Genomic DNA, 10,635 nt, shown 5'->3' with positions numbered 1-10,635 from the left:
ATCTGTAGTCTAAGCCTCAAGGGGACCTCTTATACTCAATATCTTCAACTAAAAGAGGGTAAAGAAACCCTAATTTCATGATATCTACTAATCATACGAAAATAGGTACAGATTCATACCTTAAACAGCAACCTAGAATGGGATAAAAGTAGATCTGAGCTCCTCTAGTTGATTTAGCTTGAACAATCTTCTCCTTCCTTACAAGAATGCACCAAGATGATGAAAATGGCTCCTTATTTCTCTCTAAGCTCTCTGGATCGATTAGGGTCTCTCAAAGGGAAGTGTGGCCGCAAATGGAGGCCATAAGGGCCTTTAAATAAGTCACAAACCCGGAAAATTAGGGTTTTCCTCAGCAGCGCTGACTCGACGAGTCAGCTCTCCGACTCGTCAATTCCAGTCATTAAAACACGTCACCAGGCGCGATCATACTCGACGAGTTGAGGAACTAACTCGTCGAGTCCCTCTCTAAAATCCCATATATATAAATAAATAAAATACCATGAAAAATCCAGATGTTACTAAAGTGTTCGAGGAATGATACACCCTAAATTGAGTAAAATCCTTACCAATGAACTCGTGGTAAGTAAATAAGAAGTTCTTGCCATTAGAATAGGTGAAGGGATTTGTAATGTAGAATACTTCTTTGAAGTTCATATCAACTTTGAGATAAAAAAGCATTTGAATTAACATATGATATTCTGCATACAAGCTTTTTATCATTAGAAACGCGTAAGCAATTAAATTTATGAAAAGAGGTTCAAAACCTACAATTACTGACAATTCCAAAAAAGCCCTAACTAGATGTTTTTTTTTTCTTTGAAAATATTTGTGTATATAAATGAGGCCTATTCGACATTAATAGTTTTTTACGGCCAAAAACTTTTTTCAAGATTAGGGGCCGTTTGTTTTGCACTTACCCGGATTAGTTAGAGCTGAATGTTGACTCAGTCAATAGTCAGACTGTGGGCCTCCAAAACTGCTGACTCAGTTAGCAATAGCTGACCAATGGGCTGACTCGGTCCCCTACAAAAATAATGCTAAACGGAAAAAACCCCATCGTCCCATTTGTGCCCTTGCGCCCTCATAGAAATCACACATCTTCTTCCCTTCCTTAATCCGACTTCGGGATTTCCATTCCCTCCACCAGGTTTGTAAATTTTATATAAGTTTTATTATCTACATTATTTATATAATAAGTTTTTCAATCATCTACAGATAAATATTACCTTTGTGATGCCACATACACCAACACCCGTGGATTTATGGCTCACTACCATAATACTAGGTATTGGTTAGTCGATTTTCGAAGAGACATAACTTTAACTAAGGAAGAAAGGCTCAATAATGGTCCTGCACAACTTAGAAATATCATTGAACGTGCATATTGTGTATTCAAGACGAGATTTCCAATTTTAAAACAAATAACTTCTTATTATTTTCCAGTGCAAAGAGATATAGTCATTGCTTGTGTTGCGGTCTATAATTTTATAAGTAAATATAATATTCAAGATGACTTATTTACGAACTTTGAACAAAACACTATGATTATTCCTATTATGGAAGGTAGGAGGAAGTGAGGGCCAAAACATACAAGACATAAAATGAGGTTCAGAACCTGTTGAGTATATAACTACTTTGTGCGACCAAATTGCTAATAGATTAATTTTAAATGGCTAATGTTAAATTTGTATGCAATTTATTAGGTACCTTTTGATTTTGTATGACAAATTGCATTTGGATTTTATATGACACTTTGTATTTGGATTTTAAATGATGTATGTTTAATTTGGATTTTATGTGATAGTTTTAGTTTTTATAATTATTTTATCTAACACAATCGACAATATAAAGGTAATATGATCATTTTCATGATTCAACACAATCAGTCAAAGAAATAATCAAACATAAACTCAGTCAATGTGGACCCAATCAACATTTCTAACTCAGTCAGCTTTAACTTAATCAATAACTATCAAACGACCCCTTAATTATATACATATACTCATACGTGGCTATGAGAATGGTTGAAAATCTTAATGAATCTTAATGACATAGCCACGTAAGTGTTGTTACCAAGTAATCGCATCAATTATCTAGAAATGTCTATTGATTATAGTTTTTTTTGGCTAATTGATTATAGTTTTTTTTGGCTAGGGACCATGATACTCAAAATTAACTTCAATGACCAATTAAAGACGAAATCAATATTTGTGGTGCTAAGATAATAATAATAACGACCCTTCATTTTAAGGGCCAAGTATGAAAACTGAAATTAGATCAGGGTCAAATACTCAAATAGCAGTTCATCTATAGAAGGGGTTAGGGTTCTTCAGTTTCCCGCCAAATTTAGTCCCAAATCGGTCGAACGCACTCCAAAGCCTTAAAAAACCCTAAAATCTACAATTTCTAATTTACATTAACCAGTAAGGCACGAGAGAGATATGGAAATTAAATTGAAGTGCAGCTGCGGCGAAGCGAGTTGCCCTGAGTGGGCAATCATCGAGTTGCAAGGTGTTGTTGAAGTTCAACCAGCCTTCCAAGAACGCCTGCGAAATCTCCAAATTGGTATTCTTTGTCGCCCTTCTTCTCAGGTAAATTAATGTGCGCATGTGTAAACATCTTCAAGTTGTCTAATTACTTGAAGATTAATTGCTTAAAAGTTACCAATTTTACCTTCGATACAAACATTATGTCGTCGATTCCCCTGCACCAAGCATCACGTTCAATTTTGATTTTCTTCTATTTAGAAATTGAGAATGTATAGATCGGAGAAATCTCAAAAGGGTTTGTGAAGTGGTTTGATCTTTAATCATTTGGTTAATTACCACAAACTCTGATCTTACTCTCTTAACTGGTTCAGGAAAATTATACCTTTACTGTTGGTTATCATGAATTGTCCGGGTCAAAGATCCCCATGAAGAAACCATTACTGGTATTGAAGAAGAAGATAATAAAATCTGATATGGAAATAGACCAGAAAGATGATGATGATGATGATGATGATGATGATCATAATTCATCACGGGTGGAACTAGAAGTTATTGGTATCATTCGTCAAAGAATTTTATTCAAGACCAGACCTAAAGCTCTTATCACCAGTAAGTTATAGATTCATGGAGTTTTGCTTAAACTTTTGAAGCATATTATTGAAGCATGATATGGTTAAATTTCCTGGTTGTAAAATTGTAATCTTTGTAATCATTGAAGAATCATATTTCTTGTTACAGAACCACTATCTCCTGTGAAGAAGATGAAAGCAACTGCACCAGTTGCCATTGTTGAAAAGCAAACTTGACTTGAATCAAGAATCTCGGACAAATATTTGTATGTGATGCTGTTCAAGAAAAGTGTGTTTTGATCATAGTTGTAATATGGTCAAATGCCTGCAAAATAACTCAAGTCCAATGTTTGTTCTATGCTTGTAATCTAAATACATGCCATCTTTAAAACCGAGTTATGTTAATCAATCATTACCTTATCTCTCTTTTAAAGAGAATCTATTTTGATTTGAACTACTATGGGATTCACAATGTTTGTTGTTGTATTTTGATTGGAAGATATATATGATGATAAATTCAGATTTAAAGAAGTTAGTAAGATAGTAACAATTAGAAATCATGATTGGCAACATTCAAAAAGCTGAATCTATGTGAAATGAATATGGTTTCCTAAAAATAGAAGGCCATCTGAACATTGGCTAATGGATTGGATGAACTTAAGAACTAAAGAGTGTTCTTAGCTTTAAGGTGAAGTTAGCTGAAGCATTTATCAAACACTCACTGTAGGGTCTATTTGAAAATAACGTTTACTCAATTTTAAAATAAGGTGTCTCAAATAAGTTGTGGAATGGTCCAAAATATCACATACTAGAGTCTAGAGCATTATTTCTCAAAATATTTTTTTAGAAGTACATGGATAAATCTGTCAATATCAAAGGCAAAACTAGATAAAGTAATGTCTATTATTTCCTGGGTTACTCTATTATTTCTTGAAGTGACTTCTTGTCTCATGTTCACTGTCTATTTTTTTTTCACGACAAATGTTATCTACTCCTAAACTACTTCTAATTCGACCTATGTTCCAGACGAGACTTGAATCTTTGACCTCAAAGAGAAAGGACAACATCTAATATCGTTCGATTAGAAGCACTTGAACCCTTGACCTCATGTTCACTATTTGTTATTACAAATATTTGCCATATAGGTCACATGTCCAAAGTAGTATGCTAGGTTAAGAAACATGTAAAATTGAGGTCTTATAACAAGGATAATGTTGAAATTGGTATTTAAACTGCCATTCAACTACTCATTTAGTCACTATGTGATTGTGATCATCCTCAACATCAACATCATCATCGTTTTCACAATCACAATCACAATCACCAACACTAGCACCACCATCATCATAATTATTTTATGATTTTCTAAAGTTCTTTTAATCTGTTTGTTTTTAGTATGTTACATCCTTATGATTTACTATAACATCTCTCTCTCTCTCTCTCTCTCTATATATATATATATATATATATATATATATATATATAACATTTCTTTAACATTTTAGGTTTCTTAAGTTTTGTAATTTCTTTTCGTTTTTCAAAACTTCCGTATTTTACAATTTTATTTTTTACTTTGTTTTTATAGTTTTTTATCAACAAATTGTGTTTACAACTTCATTTTTTTTTTCTAACAATGCATTTATCTAACTTCACTTTTACATGGCTTTTTTTTAACAATGTTATTTTTTCACTTCTTCTATATATGTTTTTCACAACTCTGTCTTTTATAACTTTACACGTTTCCACACTTCATGCTTGAGCAATCAAGTGATCACAATCTTGTAAGGGAAAAAAGATAATCACTTGATGGATCAAGGAAGTGGTGCGACAACATGTAAAGTCATGTAACACAATGTTGTAAAAAAATATATGAAATGAAATTGTGAAAATTATCGGTATATCTTCTAAAAGGACAAAATGAATAAAATTTTAAAATGTGATTTTTTTTGAAGATAATAAATACTAGGTTAAACATTAAAAAAAATCAAAATATAAAATATTTTATAATATCATCCTTTAACTTTATAGATAAAATTATAAAAATTACCAATCTTCTAACCCTTTTATACATAAGTATATAAGTCTAAAGATATTTACACTCTAGAGAATATGTAGAAAAATAAATTACCTTATAAACACCTTACACAATCTTTAATATTATTTTATTTAAAAAATGGAAAACAATACTAAGAGTGTTAATTTCTAATCCTAGTTTATTTTTAACATTTATAATACTAGAAAGAAATTTTCAAATATATTCATTTCTCATAATTTGTAAAATTTTTAGTAATACCCCATCTACTTTATAAAATTATCTAAAATCTATTTGTTATAATAACTTTAAAATCTATATATTAAATAAATATAACCAACAAATAATTCGTATAAAATAAATTTTTTTAAATTAATTATGCTACTAATAAAAAACGTTTTATTAAGTAAAATAATTTAATTTATAACATATTAAAATAAATATACACACTCATTTATAAAAAAATATTATAAACTCAAGAAAAATATCATAAATGGTCTCTGTGGTTACCCAAAATCTGAAGTTTAGTCCCCGTGGTTTAAAACCCTCATAGATGGTCCCTGTGTTTTCAAAACTTTTGATGTTTGGTCCTTTTTGATAACTGGGGTTAAGTTTATTCATTAACTGAAGGGTATTTTTTTCATTTCACAACCACAAGGACCATTTATGATGTTTTCTTGTTTTTTTAAAAAATAGAAAAAAATAAACATAATTAAATATATAAAAGGTCTCTCTCTCTCTCTCTCTCTCTCTCTCTCTCCCTCTCTCAAGAACTAGGGAGATCTTTATAACTCTCCAATCTCCATCCCCATGATGCATTCTAATCACAAACACCAGATCGAAAAACCCATCATTCATCTAATATGTTCTGAAGCGCAAAAACACCATATACTCCACCTCTCATTCCTTTGTTCTTGTTCTGAAACATGCAACTCAAACCGCCATCACCATAGGAGACTGTTGCTTTGTGTGTCTTTGTGTGTTTTCATTTCTAAAATCAATTTGGGTGTATTTTCCTTAACTGAAATCGACAAAATAAAACTGTGAAGCAGAGATCAACCTTTCATTCACCATTATTAGACCCCATTCCATTGTCTTTCCTTCCATTTCTCAACAACCATCACATGATGGCATCGACGGTCTAAGAGTTAACTATTCAATGTGCACTCCGACCACCGTTAATTTGCACTCCGACCATAATAGTTATATCTGATACGAATTTGGGGAGGGTTCACCATCACATCCCTCACCAGATCTTCATCGTTTTAATCATACATCACCACTCCTCTACCTCCATTCGCACCATCGTTTTTCTTCAAGTTGTTGGGATACATACGAAACAACCACCATTGTTCTTTGGTAGTGATGAAGAACACCACCAGAACATCCCTTGTTCAGCATCACTTTTAAACCACATGTTAACTTTTTGCACACAAGACGCAAACAACAAGCACCCTTGATATATAAGCCACCACTAACACCATCATCATCATTTTCAATATGAAATGCAATATTCAATTCAATAATCTGTATAGATAAGAAGAAAGGTACGCACGAAAGGAAGATAACCGAGAGAGAGAGAGAGAGAGAGAGAAATTACTTTCCATTATCCTCAAATCTGATTTAGGGTTGCTAACGAGAAGGGATAGCGGTGGATCTGTCGATTTAATGTTTTGGAGGTGGTTCGTGTGTCATGTCTGACCGGTAGAGAGAGTCAATGTAGACGATAGGGTAGGCGATAATCGGATCGGCAAGATCTTCATATGAGTCACAATCTTGGAGCGTTATTTAGGGAACAAACAGATAGTTTAGGTTCGAGTACATTCCATCAGTACTCAAGCAAGTGGGCAATGTAGAGGGGATGAAGGAAGATGGATATAAGAAATTCAAGTCGCCATTGAAGGGGGTGGAAGGAGAAGGGAGGTGGTGAAGATGAAAGTGGAGTCTACCATATTAGGAGAGAGAGAGAGAGAGAGAGAGAGAGAGAGAGAGAGAGAGAGACCTTTTATATATTTAATTATATTTAATTTTATCTTTTTTTAAAAAATATGAGAAAACATCGTAAATGGTCCCTGTGGTGGTGAAATGATGAAAATACCCTTCAGTTAACGGACAAATTTAACGGAGTTAGTAAAAAAGACCAAATATCAAAAGCTTTGAAAACACATGGACCATCTATGAGGTTTTTAAACCACGGAGACTAAACTTTAGATTTTGGATAACCACTGGGACCATTTATGATGTTTTTTCTAAACTCAAACTTTAAAGAACAAATATATGAAGTGAAGTAAATGTAACTCTAAATTTAAAGTTTACTATTTATAACACTATAATTAGCATAAAAATAGAATAAAATTAAAGTGACTAACTCTATTTTACAAAAAAAAAAAAATAGGGTAACTATAATTATATATGCGAGTTGCAAATGTTCCAAGACATATAATGTTATCGTTTGCATCTTACATGAAATATGCTTATTTGGATTGTAACGATGTAGAGTAGGAACTAGGCCGATCCGACCGTACCCAACTGACTTTCAAGATAAAACCAAGATACCACAACGAACCGAAGAGCGCACTTTGGTTGGATACTTTGGCCGAACATCGTATCAATCAATATAATTTGTCCGTCTGTCTAATCAAACCTACAAATGAGGAAATATGTTTACGATATGAAAAATTCAATACTAACCTTTTACCACTAAAGATACAACGTATTAGCTTCAACTAATTTCTACATTACGTGTTGATTCAACTAATCGTTTCACGTTCTGTGATCACAGACTTGTCGGAACAAGAACGTCTTCGTCCCTAACCAACGAAGTTCCGGTAACATGAGCTTGTTGTTGAAAAATTGATTTTTATTGAAATTCAAGTTTATTATTGATATAGGATTATATGATATGATATAACTTCTTGTAAACACTCTTTCGTTAGCATTTTAATTAAAGTTATATTTCGTTTACTATTTATACTTACATTTTCCAAACAAAACTCGCGAGGAAGATATGAAGCAAGGCAAGTGGATAATGATTCTAGTGGGCCAAGCCGTATGAAATAGGAAACAGCAGCACGCATCTTTTTGTGGAACAACCATCAGCCGCCGCCCACCGTCGATCTTCACGGCGCCGGTTCAACGACTTTATCGCTTCCTTATCGGAGGTAAAATGAACTGATTCTATCTCCTGTATTCCGATTTTTTGACCTAATCGACTCATAAATTTATCCTTTAATTTTTATTCGTTCGGTGTTTGATGGCAATCATTTGTGTATGATGATTTCTCTTCCGAACTATCACTTATAAGTTTTATATAACGTCGGTTCTGGTTGACTGGTTTTGTTTCTTATGAATTTGAGCTATTTGTTATTGGCCCCAATTCATAAATTCCGTATATGTTGTTAGGTTTCCGGGGTTTATATATCTGAATGATTTGATGAGTGACTCTCGAGTACATGTTCAGGTTTCCGAGTTTTGATTTCATTTTTCTCCGGCTGTACTCCGGCCACCTGCAATAGTAGGTTGGAACGGTTGGACGAACTTCCCTTCCTCATCCGAGGGTTAAATATGTTAGAATAGTGTCCATTGCTGGTCGATTACAAGTTCTAGCAGAATCATTTCTATTTATGGTCACTTCCATAGTTCCATTTCATCAAGTTTTGCTAACTATGATCTTAAATAATTCCTTATGTATTTGATCACATAGCAATGTACAGTTGTTTAGTACAAGCTTCTGCTTGCTATGGGCTTTGACACCCACTAGGTTTATTCTAAGAGTCATGTCTTCAGTGATTGATTTCCAAGTACTACCAAAATCATTTTAGAAGAGATGTATGTTCTCCGAGATACTTTTTAAGGGTTTAAGTGCCTTGTTCTTGTTATTATTTCTGGAGAAAAAGTGAGTAATTTGGAAGGTTATCGTGAGAAGCCACAAAACTTTGTCTTCTCAAGTTTATCTGTTTTTTCTTTTTTTTTGAGAGAGAAAGGGAAGGAACAGGAGGAAAATTTGTGTTGTTTTTTCTCTCCTCCCAAATGTGGAAGATTTGCTGATTTGGAAAGTAAGGAATGGAAAGGTTTTTATAATTCATATTTAATCATCTTTCCATACAAATATATTTCAAAGAATAAGGTATAATTTATAAAGTGTCTTTCCCTCCAAAGAACAGGAAAAAAAAGAACAATCCATGTCTTCGTGTCCTTATCTTTTGTAGTGCCTTCTTATGTTTTACATACATCTATGTCTTTCATTCCAGTTCTTTATTTTAAATGCTTTAACACAAGCAAATACACACTTTATTTTGGTGAATATAACTTTCTTATCATGCAAAAACAAGTTTTCTGAGACAATATTGAGCCACAATTATTTTTTTTGCATCAGCAATCGGGGGGTTATTCAGACAACTCTTTTTCAATCTTACAATTCAGAAGCTCAAGTACAACAGACATGAGGTAAAATTGACATAAGCATATAATTATAAATATATATATTCCTTTATGAGTACACCCATACTAAAATAATATTAATATTGATTTTTTTTTTTTATTGTTTAAAAAGCCGTAGGAGAGGTGTGAGATGGGATGAAGCCAACCTTGGTGAAATTGAAGCAAATAAACCTGTAAGACAGAAAATCACAGAACCCAAAACTCCATATCATCCTATGATGCATGATACTGATGGTATTATAATTATACATATTCCCACATTCCATTAAATTTAAATTAATTATTAATTTGTTACGTAAATTAATTCAAGTGTTGTTGTAGGATCTGTATCTCCTATTGGGGGCTCTGGTAGTTTCCTTGAAGGAGATGATAACAGCAACATCAGTCTGAATGCTGAAGCAATTTGTTCAGCACTGAATGAAATGGCATCTTCTAGTAGCAACAGTAACTCTCATTCTGGATGGACTTCTTCAGATGATGAAGGTGAAGCAGATGCCATGGATCATGATCTAGGTTCTTCCTCCTTCCTTCATCCTTTTCTTTTCTTTTATTGAAATTAAAAAAAAAAAAAAAAAAAAAAAAAAAAACTCATGATATGATGAAGGTTCAGGTGGTGCAAGAAGCTTTAGGGAGAAAAGAAAGGCGCACTATGATGAATATCGCAAAGTGAAAGAGTTACAGAAGAAGGAATCAGTGAAAAAGGATGATGATGAAAAGCAATCCATTGTTGATGGTGTGGGAGATATAAATATCACGGAATCTTCCAATCATGCCTAGCAATACCATTCTTCTCCATATATCAAACTTCTACTTTTCTCCATGCAAATTTCTTGTGTTTTTTTTTTCATAGAGTGAATATAATGCTTTTAGAATATTGGGATAAATGAAAAGGCATGCGAATTTCTTGTTTTTATAAGGCATGTGATGATTATGGAAAGGTGACTAGGAAAGTGTCTCACAAAAAAGAGATGGTATGGTATGGTTTTAGTGTGTGCATGGGATAGAGTGGTACTTGAGGCTTTGTGAGCTGTAAATCTTTTGTAAAGTGTTGCTAAACTCTATGTTTAAAATTGGGGCTTCGAAGGTAAGTTTGGGACTGTTGAAA

At 33.1% G+C, this 10,635-nt stretch overlaps 2 protein-coding genes across 3 annotated transcripts; both read left to right on the top strand.

The window, feature by feature from the left end:
- Positions 1 to 2,256: 2,256 nt before the first annotated feature.
- On the top strand, positions 2,257 to 3,484 carry LOC145012020 (chromosome transmission fidelity-like protein). Its single transcript, XM_078970784.1, has 3 exons — positions 2,257 to 2,591; positions 2,861 to 3,098; positions 3,228 to 3,484. Exons 1-3 carry the CDS (start codon positions 2,442 to 2,444, stop codon positions 3,293 to 3,295), a joined length of 456 nt encoding a protein of 151 aa, XP_078826910.1. The 5' UTR covers positions 2,257 to 2,441; the 3' UTR covers positions 3,296 to 3,484.
- A 4,580-nt stretch (positions 3,485 to 8,064) lies between these two features.
- LOC145012467 (protein phosphatase inhibitor 2-like) lies at positions 8,065 to 10,635 on the top strand. 2 transcript variants are annotated; one of them, XM_078971271.1, is made up of 5 exons: positions 8,065 to 8,251; positions 9,466 to 9,536; positions 9,643 to 9,764; positions 9,852 to 10,043; positions 10,141 to 10,635. In XM_078971271.1, exons 2-5 carry the CDS (start codon positions 9,532 to 9,534, stop codon positions 10,305 to 10,307), a joined length of 486 nt encoding a protein of 161 aa, XP_078827397.1. In that variant the 5' UTR covers positions 8,065 to 8,251; positions 9,466 to 9,531; the 3' UTR covers positions 10,308 to 10,635. The 2 variants fall into 2 exon arrangements, with proteins under 2 accessions (XP_078827397.1, XP_078827396.1); XM_078971270.1 differs by having other exon boundaries at positions 8,066 to 8,251; positions 10,135 to 10,635.

Source organism: Lactuca saligna, chromosome 8 (assembly GCF_052625555.1).
Source record: "Lactuca saligna cultivar CGN05327 chromosome 8, ASM5262555v1, whole genome shotgun sequence".
Lineage (NCBI taxonomy): Eukaryota > Viridiplantae > Streptophyta > Magnoliopsida > Asterales > Asteraceae > Lactuca > Lactuca saligna.
The sequence above is the reverse complement of the archived record's forward strand: the minus strand, read 5'-3'. Positions and strand labels throughout refer to the sequence as shown.

Bases quoted from the DNA above. Each gene is read 5' to 3' on its own strand.
- LOC145012020 (XM_078970784.1), top strand. From the start codon at position 2,442: ATGGAAATTAAATTGAAGTGCAGCTGCGGCGAAGCGAGTTGCCCTGAG. The intron at 2,592-2,860 runs GTAAATTAATGT...TAACTGGTTCAG, and splicing joins TTTGTCGCCCTTCTTCTCAG to GAAAATTATACCTTTACTGT. The intron at 3,099-3,227 runs GTAAGTTATAGA...TTCTTGTTACAG, and splicing joins ACCTAAAGCTCTTATCACCA to AACCACTATCTCCTGTGAAG.
- LOC145012467 (XM_078971270.1), top strand. The intron at 9,765-9,851 runs GTATTATAATTA...GTGTTGTTGTAG, and splicing joins TATGATGCATGATACTGATG to GATCTGTATCTCCTATTGGG. The intron at 10,044-10,134 runs GTTCTTCCTCCT...GATATGATGAAG, and splicing joins TGCCATGGATCATGATCTAG to GTTCAGGTGGTGCAAGAAGC.